The 17,106-nt window shown below is 50.2% G+C and overlaps 1 protein-coding gene across 1 annotated transcript in view; it reads right to left on the bottom strand.

Annotated features, from left to right (window-relative positions):
• Positions 1-1,147: 1,147 nt before the first annotated feature.
• Positions 1,148-17,106, bottom strand: part of LOC128275285 (uncharacterized) — a 34,368-nt gene continuing 18,409 nt past the window's right edge. The window contains exons 10-15 of the mRNA XM_053013738.1: positions 14,983-15,037; positions 14,094-14,250; positions 3,966-4,087; positions 3,721-3,880; positions 3,485-3,654; positions 1,148-3,002 (exon numbers count right to left, since the gene is read on the bottom strand). Of these exons, the coding sequence (XP_052869698.1) occupies positions 2,867-3,002; positions 3,485-3,654; positions 3,721-3,880; positions 3,966-4,087; positions 14,094-14,250; positions 14,983-15,037 (800 nt within the window). The 3' untranslated portion in view covers positions 1,148-2,866. The remainder of the gene's footprint in view (positions 3,003-3,484; positions 3,655-3,720; positions 3,881-3,965; positions 4,088-14,093; positions 14,251-14,982; positions 15,038-17,106) is intronic.

The raw sequence follows: 17,106 nt of genomic DNA, 5'->3' as shown, positions 1-17,106 counted from the left end.
TTCTCCCACGGCGCAGTATGAGTTTTCTCATATCTGCCAGTTTGACAGCCATTGTTTCCATTTTTTACTGTTCCGAGTTTTGTTCCGCGTCACAACGGCAATGGCTACCAGCTGGAGAAGAAGTCGGATGCGTATTTTAGGTGGATAATGTTGCTTGAAAATAAAGAGTGGAAATTAGAAAATTTTCATCAACGCATAACGCTGAGATCCAGAACGGAACATATCAAACAAAAACAAAAAACGTAACAGAAAGATAATTGGTGTGCCAAAAAAACCTGTTTACAAAAAAAGAATAAAATGGAAACAAAACAAACTGTACCTGTAGTGTGTACAAAACGACCGTGGTCACTGTGTTTTATGTTGTTGTTGGTTTTATTTTATTGTATTGTTCATATTTAAAAAAATCAAGTTTCTATTTTGTTTACTTTTTTTTGTTACTTCTCCGCGTTACACTCGCGGATCGTTACTGTTACTCTGTCTCTCTCCTCTAGAGATTTTACCACAAACGTATAGAAAACTAGCATCATTTCCACTATCAGTATACAACAGTGTAATCGTTTGTGGTGGTCGGTGCACTCCACTGCGTTCCACGGGTTCGATATTGTTTTTGCCTGTCTTCTGAATTCCCTTTCCTTCCCACCGTTGCATTGGGTGAGTGCGCGAATGAATGCCTGCCCTCAAAAATGGTTCAATCGAGGCAAATACCACAGCGGATCGCTGACCACGACCACGACAAAAATGGTTCCTAAAACTAGCGCTTAAAAAGAAAAAAGGCAAACATGAAACAATGCTTGTTTAATAAATTAAAAAAAGTGTTATCGTGTGTGGGGTGGGAGGGCACATTTGCGTAGGTTTGCTGTGGGACTGGTTCCGCCGCCCCAAAAGGACTGATTCCGAAATGGCTTTCTTCGACAGGACATGGGGGAAGAACCAATGTAATGTAATCACATTGTCACAAATTCAGTTCAACAGTGTGTTTGACTTGGTACGTAAAAAAGTGTGCGTGTAAAATAGCACCCAACAGGAGCAAAATAAAAAAAATACAATACAAAATAATATTGAACTAATTATGTTACAATTTACGATAAATTGCACTAAAATAATATGTTTGGCCGGTGCCACTCACCGGTCGTTTGTTGTGTGTGAAAAGTTGACAGATGTAAAAACAGAAGGGTATCAAAGCAAGCGGGGTTGCGGCACACAAGGGTTTGAAAAACTGCCATGCTTCCGGTCGCAGAGAAAGCCATCAACACAACCCGGGAAAGGTTTCTTTCGCAGCCTACTTTTCCACTTCCGCTCGCACACACGCTGGCGCAGTAACGCAGGTCCTGCGCGCTTCTCGCTTCCCTTCGCAGGTGGTTGACAGTCAAAATGGTCGTTTTAATCCGTTCCGTTTAATGCATAATGTGTGTTATTTTTTTCTTCCTCTATCGTTCGATTAAGTTGCTACACGTAACACAGTATAAATATGTTTTAGAGCGTTTTCGTTCCTCTACGGCGCGCTGCTGCTGCTTTGTTTGCGATGACGAATTGCGGGTGTGTATGTGAACTGGATTTGCCTTTACCGTGACACAGCGCCCCAAAGAGCCCCGTCGTGGGTGTGTGTGTGTGTGGTGTATTGTTTACCTTTGTTTCACGTGTATCCTTTCCAGAGGCGGTTGAACAAATAGAGAGGCTCATATACTTCGAGGCGCGCACACACACACTCTACTCTTCTTTTGCTGCTTACATACATTTATCTGCTTGCTACTGTGTGTGCCAGAGTTCGATTTTGCGTTTGAGGATTTTGTTTTTGCATCGATAGGGCCGGGCGCGGTCTTTCCACGCGGTAAATAAAGGCGACAGTGAAACAACAAAACACAACAACGAGCAATTCGTATCGCTTTTCCTACAATTTACTCTAGAAAGGACTCTCGCACTCTCCCTCTGTCTGTCTGTCTGTCGGTGGGGACACAATTTGGCCAATTCAGTGTCCCCCTCAAAAGAGTGTGTTGCCCGAAGTTTTACAGCTCTCTCGCACGCGGGATTAATGTTGCATTTTGGGTATGGGTAGGTACTACTGCCGGCTATGGTTGTCTTTTTCCGGCCGGTCCTGCGCTCCGGCCAACAACATATCATATGCTCTTTGATTACAATTTTCTTGTTCAAATATATATATATACTCTTCGCGCGTTTGGTTTTTTGTAGGGTAGGGACCCTGGTACAATCTTGGGTTTTAGCTCCGCTTCTTCCACCTTTCGCGCGTCTGCATAATTTCATTCCGCTTGTCCCGTTTGACCCCTCTTCTTATACATTATAACAACAATTATTTGTGATTTCTTCTGTCCCATCGGCATCGGGGGCTCGGGGATTGGATGCCCCGATGAAACGGGGTCTCTTTTCTTTGCAGCCCTCCGCCGCCCCACAAACCTTTACAAACTTGCGGCCCCCGGTCGGGCGTTTCCGGGCGTTCCAGCGCACCCTTTACAGACCACCTCACACGCACACAACCGCTACCGCGGGTATTTGTTTAACTATTGCCGCAAAAGCGCGGCTTTGTTTTTTTTTGTTTCACCTAAATTACGCTACAACTATGCGCGGTGCGGTGGTGAGACGACACTTCTGTCTGACGCGCCTTTGCGGTCGCGGCCACCACCACCACCGCGTGCGCGCGCACTCCGCAATCGATGGCTAATTTTTGCTTTGCAAACGATCCTCTGTCACAATTACTCATCATGGCCGTCGGGTCGCGCGCACCAGCAGCCCCAAACCGCCCCAGCCCCTGGATGCTGGCAGGCCGGGAGGAATAGCGACGAATTAAATGGGCGGGGGGCAGGTGGTGAAGAGACGGTTCTTTACACAACTGGTTCTGTGCGGACGCGTTTGCTTAGACAAAGGCCCAACATTCGAGCGTTTTGATGACAAAGTCCTCCTGCGGTGCTAGCGGTTCGTTCGAGTATGTGCTGCAGTGCTGCGATCGACCCTGGTTCAGATCACCGTCCAGCCAGAGACCGAACTTTCCACTGAAGCGAAAGAGAAAGAGATCACGAAATTAGTAATCGTTCTAGCAGCAAATGATGATGATGGGATCGGTAAAGAATGCGCGCTCAATCCTACATGCCCGATGTGGCCGACGGAGCCGACGGATGAATCATGTGGTGAAATCATTCACAAAAACCGCTGCCTGATGAAACACACCGGCAGCAAGAAGTTCGCTCGCCCGGCGGTCTTATCATCAGCTTATCATCGGTGATGAGAAGGTCGGTCACATGTCGACTTCACCGGATCTAAATCTCGTGTGATCGTCGCGCTGATTCTCGCTCCCCGCCCGGCTCCGGTCGGGACAAACAAAAACATCAACAAAGCAGAACGAGAGCACGCGCTTTTTGTTGCTCCCTGCCGACATCGTCACCGGCTGCTGCTAATGGCGTCGCAAGCCGGTGGTGTGATTCGATCCACTTCCGCCCGTTTTTGCGCAGCCAATTCCGAACACGGTGATACTTACTCTCCCGCACCGATCGCCAAACTTTCGGGGTTGCCCTTGATGAAGTACAGATTCTCTCCGCTCCAGTGGAACACCTTGAAGTGGGGATTGAACTTGTAGAGCAGCGATTCGCCGGTTCCGTAGAAGTGGTCCGACACGTGCAGTGAGCAGGATGTGAGCGCTCCAAATACCTGTGGGCAATAAATACGCTCAGTTAACGAAGCTTACACTCTGGGCGCGGCTCTGGTTGCACTTACATTATGGTCGGTGTCTTCTATCACGATCAGGATCGGGCTCTCCAGCTTGTGCATCTTTCGGTAGAGCGAGTTCAGCGAGAAGCCGTGCAGGGACGTGCTGAACACTAGCGACCAAGAGTAGCCCTCCGCCCGGGCCGGCAGGTGGGCGCACAGTTTTTCTCTAAAAAAAATAAAGCGAAACAAATTCAATGTTGGAGGTGCTGCTGAAGCACGAGAAAGCTAGCTCTCAACTCGCTCAACCGTACCTGTGCTCTTCACTGAGGATTTCTGTTTGTCCCACTAGGTCCGGAATTTGGAACTCCTGATCGAACGATCCGGACGCAAAGAGTGTCGCTTTCCGGTAGTCATCTGTGCTCATAGACAGGACCTGCGGGCGGGGGAACGATTAGGAAAACCGAACGGTCAGTTAGATTCTTCGCCCGACGCGCTAGTAATAACACGGCAATCGGATACTATAGACATTCTAGAGCCTCTCTAGAGGCGCACTACGGATAGGTGGATGGATGGGTTTGTTGGTTTATTTGTTTATTGGTTTGTTGCTGTACTAGAAGGTGATGTGGCGGTGATGGTGGTAGGATGATGATGCTTGGGAGGATGATGCTGTAGTGAACTACTAAAAGACAACACTAGAGGCACTAGGAGGGACACAACAGGCAGTTCAGTAGCAGCCCCCGGTCGGGCCGGGGGACACAATAATACAAAACATGTTCTCGTTTCACTACAGTAAAAACACGATCAAAACGACACAAATCATACAACGGTCTGTGACTAGAATACGAGTATTGATACGGTTCTCACTATCGATAGAGGATTGGTGTTGTGCTTGCTAGAGTACTGCTAGGTACAAATAAGAACTAAAGACATGGTATGGAGACAACCATTTATTTTAAATATAAAAAGAAACTCAAAATACAGATCAATAATCGCTACCACCATCCCTGGACGACGCTTGTGGTCTAGACTTGTTCGCGGTGGTTCTTATCTTGGTCCCATCCCACGACCTCGCGCACGCCCCGTGACAGTTTTATGTCCCACTGAGCGCGGGTCTAAAAATAGGTGTGCCCAAAAACTGGTGGAAATTTTTAGCACATTCTCCACCGGACCCAACCAAAAAAAAAAGGAAACAGCTCGTGATCGACGTCGTGTGCTCTCGCTATGTTTGATGGTGCTCTGGAGCATTTGACGAAACAGTTACCATCAGCGTGTGGCGGGAGTAGTTACTAACGGGGACATAAATCATGACCGTAAGCCACCAACGTTGTCAACGCTGAGCCGGCTGCCCTTTATCGAGGACAGTCTGGTGGCGGTCGGCCACCACATCACGCGTCCCGCAGTGCCGGACAGTTGGAGAAGTTTCCCGATAAACTGGATGAGAGTTTCAACAGGAATGCTGTGGGAGATTGTCGTCCCGGCCGATAGCGGGGGGATGTTACCTCACGCGGTCGCCTTATCGTAAGCCTGACCTGGGGAGGAATGCATTCTACAAACGGTTCACCTTTGACGACGAAAACATCTTACAAATCGCGCGCGATCGCGTCATGAATCAGGTAGCTACGCGGAAGGATCGTGAGAATATCGCATGTACGCAGTAGCGCTCGATCGTCATACTCGATCATATCTTTCGTTCTCTGTCTTTCTGGGTATTGAGAAATACGGTGTGCGTAAGTTGGATGCGTAAAAGCACCTTGAGGTGATGACGAACTTTGCGTACATCTCGCCGAGCCGAGCGCGCAGCTGATAGCAAAACGTGATGCGTCGCGGATCGCCATATGCACGTTGCTGCTGCTCGGTCAGAAACAATAACACACTCGCCCTCGCCCGACTACCGATTCGATGATGCCGGAACAACCAAACATGTGTCCATCACCTACATAAATGATCGCTTTCTATAAATACATTTGCTTGCCTCATTTTCGAAAAAGGAGTGCTGAAAGCGAGCGATTATAATTAGCTGGCGGTGGCCTTCATCGAAAAGTCCAGATCGTGGCGGATCCACCCATTGGGGTGATCGTAGCTTGATTGCCCTCCATAGTTGCCGCGCGCATCATCGCACACCAAATAGGCCTAGATTGTTCCATTTTAAGCGACAATTTGCCCCGTCCACCGTCCGGTTTGCACTCGAACTTGCCGGAGAGCTCAGCAGAACCATTTGTCTGCCCCGAACTGACCCCATCTCCCTGCCCGTCCGTGAGCCGATGCAGATTCATCTGGAACAATACAATTAATACTGCCGCGGCGGCGCTGGGGCGGTTTTTGATTGAGGCAGAAAAATGTATGCACACAAAACAACGGCGGGGAGAACAGATCTCAATGCCACCGCACACACCAACCCCGCCAACCGAGCTATGATTATCATGCCGAACAATGTCGGTGCCGGTTCGAGGGGCGAGGTTGTTGCTCATTCAGGGACAGCAGAAATGAAGGGAAATCGTTTAGCTTATCACTGACTGAGGGTTACTGTGATCCGAGATACATGGGGGGGTCTCGGTGCGGAAGGTTCCACCACATGCAGTTGGAAGATTGTCGGGCACTTTCGCAGTGATTACACGGATTACAAACTCCTGTCAAAAAGAATGGTCCAACCGTTTCACAACCGCGATGTACTGAAACGGTTCAAACCGTTCCACACGGTAATATGCTTCGCGCTCAAGAGCTACGGTTAAAGAATGGCCTACTATGCGTTAGATTTGAGATGATGACAACAATTGTAGGATGACATGTCGGGGGAAACCCTCTTTCGCACCTTTTCGCCGTACGGCGCCAGATTGAGCAGTTCACACATGATGATGAATGCGCTGGGTTACGGGCTGCTGAAGAAGAACGATAGGGCAAGGCACTTTGTCAGACAACGAGTCCCCGTTTATGGGACACTACACGATCTCCGATAGCCGATACGCGTTGTTTGGTCACGGGTTTACACCTTATCCGGGCGCGCGGAAAGCGATCTTGAACCGTGCGAAAGCACAACCCTTGGGGCAACACAGATGATCGTCCGTTTAATTACTGTTTACGCACAACTCCTCCCGATGGCAAGGTGTGGAGGATTTGGAGGCAATAAAAGTTAATGACCCCTTTCAGAGGGGGGCCGGGCACGTTCCCGGTACTGGTACCAAACGCGCTTTCGATGTGCGCTGAGGCTTTGGTCCCCAAAACTTTGGTTTTCTGAAGCGCGCACTTTTCCCTTTCTGCTGTCGCGGGTTGCGTTCTGTTGTGGTCTCCAATTTACACTTGGGATACACAACACATCACGTGCGGTCAGGAAAACTATAACTCGCAGCGCCACTGACACTGGTGTCGGGCAGGCAGCTTCTGGCTTCTGGTGGCGGCGGACCGATACGCTTCCACTCCGGTAGAAGTATCGCGTAGAACTAACCCCGGGCGCGAGGGTACGCGCGCGCGTAAAGGCTTTGTGTTGCTCGCGTTTACAGTTCACCCTCCTCGCCCTGCTGCCCCGGACGGCCCCGGTCTGCTTGATGTCTGTTTGCGCATACAGCGAGTTTGTGCGAGCATTCGTGCAATTTGCACACACCACCACCACCGGTCTACTTGGATCCGCCCCGCTCGTTACTTCCCTCCTGATAGAGTGGGGTCTAGTAGGGACCTCTGCTGCAGCAAGGCTACCGACTACTTTGTTATTGCAGATGTAGAAAGCTGGTGGTAGCTATAGCAACCATTCAGTCAGTAGTCATCGACCAGAAAGTGAGAAAATTCTGACAGCAGGTTTGGTGAAGGTTGAAAATCTGCGTGCATAACCTACAAAAAAAATGTAAGCGTTCTTTACGCCCTTTAAGCCTCTTCTTCAATGGCTCCTTTAGAATTAGGTCCCTTTATACAATTCGACACCTACTCGCGCCACAACATATAGTCATTTTCCACAGCTTATCGAAAGGAAGAACGGACCGCAGGCGGCAGCAGATCAAGTCACTTTAGATGTGGCACGATGTGAGAACAGAAACGGCAAACAACCCGGCCACCATGCCAGTTCCGAGGCAAGCAGGTGTATGCGAGTATCAACTGGGCGACACACCATAGAGCTTTGGCATTGACATAGCGTGCGCGCCGGGTGCTGCTGTGGTTTCACTTCCTATCCGGCCGCGGGGCCGCTCCGTGTGATTCGCTGTGTATTGCAAATTTGGTTGCGATCTTCACAGCCGTTTGATTTAGGAAGTCACGACCCGGACGCGACGTGAGATGTTCACTCGCGTGCGTCCCTGCTTCTGGCCCGGTTCGGCCTGGTAACTGGTTCTAACAGGGGGGGGCTGCTACCGAGCAAAGAGCAAAAAGTTAGCTGTCCACCAAAGGGCCAATGTGTGTTGTGATTGTTTGGACGTAGCGAAACAATTCAAACGACGAATTCCACATCGAGGTTAGGGTTTAATTGAAATTAATTGTCTAGGAAAATCCGGTAGTGTGCACTCTGTTACGCGTAGAGAATGTATCGATCAGCATTTGAATGAAGCCAGTGACATCACAATCCGGCTGGTTACGGTTCGGGAATTCTCGATTACGTGTTGAGAATTGCGTCAGTTGCACAACAATTAACCCCCATTTCGGCCGGTTAAACGACGCAGCGAGTGATTTAACTCTGCAGGAACTTGGCGTGATGATGCACACGCCGATGATTGTTGTCTCTGACGAACTAGAAACTAGAACTAATCTACGCATGACGTCCCAGTCAGTCATCCAGCACAAGCGCAGTCCTCGCTGTGCTAATGAAGTCGCAGAGCAGCGGTAAACAATAGAATCACTGTGTGGGAAAACTGCGCTTTCTGCGCTAACGTGACGTGAGTCAGTGGTTCGGTTAACAAGCTGACCCGAACCCTCCGTATCTCGTGACGCATAGCACTAGACACGCGTTAGGCCAGAAAACACGCAGATCGTGATACATTCATCATTTGGCTGCTTCTTGGGCTGCGATCGATATAGGATCGCGGTGTCTCGGCTGCCGCCTGTGCTCTGACGCTACTTTGTCAACAAACCGCTTCGAAGGAAGCGGGCACATTCTCTAACGGCCTTGACGTACAACGCGCACGAGGAGCTTGAGCTTGTGATTTACCGGTTTGTCTAGGCTTAGAACAGTTTCCTGACAGTGCGCAGAGCAAGATACAGTTAGGTTTCTGACGCTTTACGCAAAAGCTCTCACATCATCCTTCTCGCTGCATCGGCCCCATTAGTCATCGGTCGCGTCGAAAATTGGCCATCGCTTTCAGTGTGGTTCAAATTTGTGCACGTTGTTCCTTAAAATAGAGATTATATTAAAAAAGGGTTTCAAACGCATAACGAGTTCTGAACGGACCATAGATTGCCGACAGCAACCAACGATACTTCCTTACACAGCAGGGCTGACTCGTAGCCGTTTGGATTAGTTACTGTTAACCGGTTCGCGATTCTCGCGCTTCAAGGCCAAAAACCTGCTCCTCGGGTCTTCCCAAAAATACCTGCGTCGTGGGGTGCCGCGGTTTAGCGAAAGCATAATTTGTTGAACGCCGATCGGTCGGTAACTCGATAATGAGTGTCTTCGTTAATTGGATCGCGCAGTAACCGACATGTTCTTATGGAGGCTCAAAGTGTCACAGCATGTTCGCCAGTGCAGTGCACCAACCATCGGCGCGACCGGGGGACACTTCAACCATAAATCTCGACCATCTCGGGCGATCGGTCATTAGAATTAATTGATCATCTGTCTCCCCCCGCCGCGCCGCGGGCCTGGGTGGAGGTTCCGGCACCGTCGGTGGACCTCGAGCCGGAAAAGTAGGTACCAGTTTTATTAGTGCCGCAACGGAACTCGTTGCCGTTGATTCCAAGGCAGTCCGTCCGTTCACCCCCGGGAGTTGTTATGCAATCGGCACGTTGGCATGCAAATCGCGATAGAGCGTGGAAAATTCCGTGCTCTGCAGAACCGCTGTGTTCGCGGGGGTACCATCGTCGCATCGATGGCCAGGCGAGGTCAGGCGAATGTCAATTGGCCACCACAGAGTGCAACCACCACCACCGGCGGCGGGCCGGGCGGGCGATACGGAACTCGTTCGATTCGCTTCGGCTTATCAAAGCGCTGCCGTTTCACCCATATGTGCGGGTTGGAGTTATCAGGGCCATAAAGAAACCTGCAACGGTCGCACTATCTATCATCAGGCGCGGCCAGACAGAGAGGTCAGGTCACCACCACCGATCGGCGGGGGGTGATTGAGAAAAAAAGCTAGAAATTGTGTCTCCTCTAAGCCACAAGATTAACCGTGGCTTTTGGTAAACAACGAGTGTTTTGATTCCGCCGGGGTCATGTCTTCCGGACGGAGTACCGAGTGCCAGTGAAGTGGTTTTCGAACGCCCCGGCTTAGCGTCGGTTCTCCGTAATGGGACTTAATGCGACCTTTAGACGTTGAACATAAATTCAGAATTAATATGTGCCAATGCATCCGTAGATAGAGGTGACTTGGGTTCGACACCCTAGACCCGGCGCGACAGGACGTTGGTCACACAATGTTGCAGTGTAGCGATTAACATGGTCTCTGTTGCAGGCCAAGACGGCTTGGCGGTTGGAATTGCCGGGGAAGAAGAAGAATACATCGAACATCATACGATAAGTTGAGAGATTAGAGTTCTATAGCATTGACAAATTAGGCTAAAATCTTATCTTAAATATTTTATCGATAATTTTAACGCATGTTGAGCTTGACATCTGGGAACTGGCTTGAAGAAACTGCTATTTGACGGGCCTTGGACGCCACCATTAAGGTTGTTTGTGGAAACCATATTATGATCAAACATGACTTGTTTGCGAATGTTCTTGAAATTTTGGTTAAAAACTGATCTCGATTTTAATTCAATTATGTCGGATTATATTATGAATTCAATTATGTGACCAAAACAAACGGGAAACAATTATGCGTCGTTCGCGTAATGCTGTGAGTCTAACCAGCCCGGATTTGTGGAGGGAAAATCGTTAGTTCTTGCCTCACGATGAAGTTGCATCATATTTTCGTGATCAATTCGTGATCATTTCGACAGAAACTCCACACGGATCGTTCGTAAACACATGTGACATGTGACTTTTGGCTATTCGCTAAACTCTAGCGACCGGCCCGTGGACATCCCATTTAGAGTCGATTGTTGAGATAGACGAAGACTATTCCAAGTAAGGATTTTTGGGACCGTTTCGAAAACTGAAACAAATGTAGCGATAGATTCAAACGAAAAGGCAAATTCCGGATATTTTTTGGCCATAGTGTTTGGCCACGGGGTTGTGCGCGGTGACGCATTGGTGGTACGCTCTGCCCCATTCCCCATCCGGTCTTTCCCCTACCGTGTGCAGCCGCCCATCGTCGTACTCTTCTTTGGACGCCTGAAGCAGGTAACTGTTCTCGCCCGGATCGCCCCCGTGCGACGGGTCACCGCCGGTTTCGATGAGCGGGGGCGTCGGTGGGCGAGACTTGCTCACGATCGCCCGCCGGAACGGTATGAAGCGCCCCCATCGGTAGTAGAGCTGGCGGCCCCAGCGCCGCGACACAAGATAGAGGGCAGCGACCGGAACGCCGACTAGTAGCAGCGCCAGATACCACCACATCGTGCCGGCCGGATGACGTAACACCGGATTCAAATTTGCCGGTCGGCCACCTGTTACGCAAAGGGTTGTGTTGAGCGCGCGCCTGTGATATGCTCTCCCGGGTGGCTTTAATGTTTATGTTTACGTTTCACTGCCTCGCCCGGCCGGTGTGTTCCGAGCGCATACGCACACCGCGACCCAACACACACGCACACCCAAACGATCGCACCGAAAACAATGCCACACAGGTGCGCGCGCGCGTGTGGTAGTGTGACCGGTTCGACAGAAATAAGAGAACGAGGGGGCCGGTGACGGTGGCGAGGACGAAAGTGCTGTGTGATGTTTTCTTCGCGCTCGCTCGTCACGCAAATCGCGGCTTTGGGTAGGGGTGCGTCCGGTGGTCTCGTGACACTCGTGACACTGCGTGACCGTGCTGCAATTTTCATTCGACATGCAGCATCGTTGGACCCTTTCGCCAAACACCTTAGGGTGACATTTAAACGGCACGAAAGGCGTGAAAGGCACACAGTAGGTGGGTCACTTTACGGCACACGTTAGGCGTTTCGGAAACCGTCACAGAGTCTCCAAGGCAACCGGGCGCATTGATTTTCTGACAGCACACACCACGACGCGGAATCGAAGTTCAATCGGTTTCATCAAAGCACTCCTTGTGACACAGCGACGAAACACGGCACAACACAGAACGGCAGCGCATTTCTGGTTGTCGCCCGAACGCGACACGGCGGCACCGCGGACAAACTCGAGAAACCGGAGCGACCAGAGAGCCAGCTTTTTGACAGTCCCCCCCCCCCCGGACCCCCCGGGGCACCGCGTGTTGGCCGAGAGCGCCTTTGCTTGTGCACTTTCGCTGCGAGAATGTTCCGCACGCACACACACCAGCACCGTGTGCCGTTTTGCGGCCGTTGTTAGGTTGGTGTGCGAGAGTGGACACCCGGCAGTGCGCATGTATGCGAACCAGGCGTGGATGGGTGGCGGCACCGAAGAGAACACGCATCGATCGGCGCGGCATCGCTCTCTCTCGCTCGTCCCTTTTCCAAACCAGCAGCAAGGTCGTTGAACGAGTGGTGAGAGCTTTTTGCTGCTGTCGCCAGGGAGCTTTCGTTTGCTAGTCGTCTCCATGTTTTTTGTTAAAGGGCAAGGGATCGGTTCCCTTGGGTAAACCACAACACGTCACGGGGTACGTGAGAATCAACCGCAGAGGCACGTGTTTGCATCTCTTTTCGCAAGTGATGAGGGGATTCGTTTTTAATGTCTTTTCGAACATTTGCACACACATCACCGATCACCGACTGCTGTGATCGGTTGTTTCGACAGATGCCGAATGGGTCAAGAAAATGGTCATACAACGTAACGCTGTGCTCCCGAGTTTCAAAACCGTTACGCTTCGGTGATACAACCTGTTGAAAGTAAAAGTCGACAGCAACAAGCACTGGGCCATGGTCCAATTTCAGCAAACAATTACAATTATTCTGTTCGTTGTAGTGTGTAGTTTGATCTTCGTTCTTGCTCTTTCATCAACCAATCCAATTTCATGCAAATGACAGATGACAGATTAAAAAGTTAGGCGCACTAATGAACGTGAAACGTAAACAAAGCAACAAGGGACCAGTATTAAATTTTCGTTTAAATGTCCTGAGACCTATAATTTACGTTATCTAACTAATAGACATGACTGACTTTTATATTTCAAAAAATTAAATTTCGTTATTTAAACGACATCGAAAGTATCCATTGGCCACAAAAGATGCAAAGGCAGAGACTTAGACGAAACGTGATTGGCAAACAAATTGATCAAAATGCATCGGAAATAAAGGCGAATGAATATGCAATTCCGGACAGGCCTCCTCCGGTCGTTTGGCCGGTCTGTGGCCGTTTTTGGAATTCCATGAGCATCCATGAGCGCGAACAGTCGCGACGGCCACGGGCGTCGGTGGTGAAGGAGAGCCATAAATTTACATCATTGTCGTGTGTAATCGGCCCCGTCGATGGGTGTTCGAATCAAAAAAGGTACTCGGGGGGCCCACCGTCCACAGCTGCGCCTAGATCGGTTGCGCCTGGCAGTAATAACGAAATAGTTAAGCAAATTGATGACACACTCAGTCGCTCGATAAGGTTTCTTATAACGATTATAATACGTGCAGTGCGCGAATTGTGGGCACGTGAAATAAATTGGGCCTGTGGTTGTCTCTCAAGCGAAATGGAGGGATGCAATTGCGACCTTAGTGTCTGCCTTCTTCGAGCTCTAAAATCGACTACTTTGTTGCATTCGGCGAAGGAACACGAACCACGAACACTCGATCGATGCCACCCCCTTCGCGGTTCCTCCCGTTTCTCGGAACTGGTCAGAGGTCGGTGGTCAGGGCCGCTAAAGGTTAATTTAGTCCCCGTTCTCACCGCCCCCCACCACGGTTCTTCACATCTGCGAAGCCGATTTGCACAACCGGTCCGTGGGCCAGTGTAATTAGACAGCGTGTGTATGCGCGCGCTTGAGAATAATCAACAACAACAGTCACAAAAAAGGTAAACACACGCTCTGGCTGTTGGCTATTTCACGTGGACAAGCTCTTTTTGCTCGTGCCGAAGGACTCCGTGGGCGAACCGTGTGTGTGCACAGAGAATGTGTGTCTTCTTTTGCGCAAATATGATGATGGTGATCATCACTGATCGGCTGCATAATTTAGAATAACAATACATTGCTGGTTTGTGCCATATTCTGTGGAGGGGTTGGGTTTCTTGCACACAGTTTCCTCAAAAGAAAATGATTGATCAGTGTTTCAAGGTTCAAGGTTTAATTTCTTTCACAAACAATTACCTTCGTCTTGAGATATTTCGTCAGCCGGTTGATTTTCGATTTCGTCGTCATTTTTGACAGCTTGTCGGGGGATGGCGTAAAACAATAAGCTACGATCGCCGATCGGTCGGTAGAATCACGCGCACACACACACGCGCGTACGCTAACAGTCTTCAGTCTTCAGTACAACCGATAACCTCCACACGGTGGTGTTATTGGAGTATCAACATTCAGGCACAAAAGGATTGGTATCACAGCACGAATTAACGGTGCGCGTTAGAGAGACAGAGAGTATTTCAAACACCAGCAGCTCAAACTGTGTGTCAAAAACAGCACAAAATACGCTTGACGATCTTGACACTTGCGATCACTTACGATCACCGCACACCTAGTTGCTACTACTCTTATTTGGGTTTCCTTACTCGGAAAGGTTTTTTTACAAAAAAAAGAGAGCACACTTGACTCTGTCCCGGAAAGTAAATTGGGACACAATGCAAGTGAGAAAGAGAGCAACTAATTCAATTACACACAGCGCAGCGCAGCTTGCAGATCGCGGGTCTTGATTCGCACGTCGTTAGATTGGCATTAATTCGTTACACAAACGCGCTCGACAATTGGCACCGGTTAATGGTAAATGGCGCATCCTGCGCGGGACTCTGCACGCAGCCGGACAACTCTAACCTAGGAACGACGACGACGACCCGGTACTGGCCGATGGTACCGACAGAATGACCCTGATCGTGCGATCGTGCCGGACTCTAGGTGGCGGCGGCCGATTTGACAGATGGTTCGGAGATAGTTGCCCACACCACACCGCAAACTGTAACGGATCTGTGTGCCGCGCCCGCGAGAGAGAGCGAGAGAGAATGATTGCCAGACGAGGATCGGGTGTTGCTTGCTCTTCACACACGTGCGGAAGGTGCGAATGGAGAGCGATCCAAGAGTGTGCTTAGGAACCGCTGCTCCTAGAGAACCACAGAGAGGGAGCGAGAAAGAGCACACGAAAGCGATGGGCGATGCGATTTCTTTTCGTCGCTATTTGTAGAGATGGCTCTTCGGCCGGCGACTCGCGGTCGCGGATTTGGGGCCACCGGTCAGAAAATGCACTACACACGTCAAAACAACCACTCTCTGGGCGGTGCTCCCCGCACGTACAACGCGTAACGCACCTTTTGTGTTGTGTGTGGAAATGGAGCACCACTAATCATCGCCGCGGCCTGCTTGGCTCCTTTCGAACAACGGTTGCTTTTCTTTCTCTTGCGCGTGGTTCAAAAGTTTGTTAAAACATCTGAAACCCCCACCAACTGGGGCGCGAAGAAAGAAAGCTCACGCTACACTTGTGTTTGGGGCGCAATTTTCGGACCGTGACGGAATGCGCTCCGTGTGACCTTTTCGGCCCGAGGGGTTGAGAGATCAACACACAACACACGAAACAAAACAGTCGCGGGCCAAAAATTCACACCGCGCGGTGAGAAGATGACGCTTGCGAAAGTGGCATTCTTTCGATCCTCTCACGATATGATCGTTCTTTGCTCGGTTGCTTAACACACTCAGACCGCCACCACCATTCGAGAGTCTCTGTTTGCCCAATCCGCGTTCTGTGCGTTCAATCCGCATCGAGTGGCCCCCGATCGAGCTTCGACCGTGTTGCCTCTCACCGGTTTACGAAAGGTCATTTGAGCAAAAAAAAAAGCAAGCAACTCGTCTACACGGGCAAAACACCGAAAAATGAAAACACTCCACACACAGCGTGTGTGACCGATCCACATTATGGCCGGTTGGTCGGTCGGTTCGTCGTGTGGCTGAAGGTGATCGTCGGTTGGAAGCACTCCGAGGCCATCAGACGGACGGCTTAAGCCAGAAGGTGACGGCTGCATATACGATCGTGCCACGATCGCTCGGGTGACCGATCTTGCTTCGCGGCGTTGGAACCCTTTGAGTGCGGAGTTTGTATTTCGACTTCGGATCCTTTGAGCCAATGAGTGACCAACATTCGGCGAGTGACAGCAAAAAAGTTCTGTAACCGATCGTGCGACAAACAAAAACAAATCTCGCGCATCCTCGCACCCACGACGTCATTACCAAATAAGGAATTTAAGGGTCCCACCGTGCGATCGCGATCGATCGATCGATCGGGACAAACAACGTCCCAAGAGACCGATCGTGTTTCCGAGGTTGTTTCCCAACCGGACCATCGGGTCTGGCTGTCGGTGTGGAAAAATACGCTGACCGCAGGGCATAAAGGGACACAGGCAGAGGTGGCGTTAATGGCCCGTCGACGAGGTGTCTCGTGAGCTGTGTTCCCCCGATGAACCTGTTCGCCGCTTTTTCGCGACCGGTCCCCGATATTTTGTTACGTTTTTGGGAACTTTCCTTCCAACGCGCCCGGTCGTTCGGTGGTGGGGTCTTTGACAAGCTTTTGGATCCGATTTTCACAAGATAACACGTGTTCCGGGTACGGTGCACTTCCGTGCGCGGGACAAATGACCATTTTTCTGCAGAGACCCGCACCGCCCCGTTTGTGAGATGCTCTCAGAACGCGAATGGGAACGTGCGGTCGGTGCTCTATAATTAGCTGTGTGTTGACAACAAAGGAAAACGGTTTGTTTTTTCTTGCTCAACATTTGTTCAGCGGGGTTCATGTCTCGCGGTTGTCGCGCGCAACCCGAAGAATCTCGATCTCAAGACGATGAGGTATGCGGTACCGTTCCTGCGTCCGTTTGTTGCTGAAAAACAAATTCTTCCATCAACCGTGTTCACAGTTCAAAGTATGTGACCTTGTACGACGAGCATGTAGGGGTCTCGTAAATCAAGATTCAGAACTATCTGAATCCCTGCTTGCATTGCGTGTCAAGGACCCTGAAGGACGACGGGACAGCGCGAAAAAGTTTCGTTGTACCAATTAAATCAAGGATGATTACTTTCGAACCGGGTGCGAATTGGCCAGCAGCAATCATGTACCGTCCCGGCCGCAAGATGTTGGCCATATTTGGAACGCAAAATTCGGAATCCACCGGAAGCAAGCAGCGGCACA

Source organism: Anopheles cruzii, chromosome 3 (assembly GCF_943734635.1).
Source record: "Anopheles cruzii chromosome 3, idAnoCruzAS_RS32_06, whole genome shotgun sequence".
Taxonomy (NCBI): domain Eukaryota; kingdom Metazoa; phylum Arthropoda; class Insecta; order Diptera; family Culicidae; genus Anopheles; species Anopheles cruzii.
Note: the sequence above shows the minus strand (reverse complement) of the source record. Positions and strands in the feature narration are given on the sequence as shown.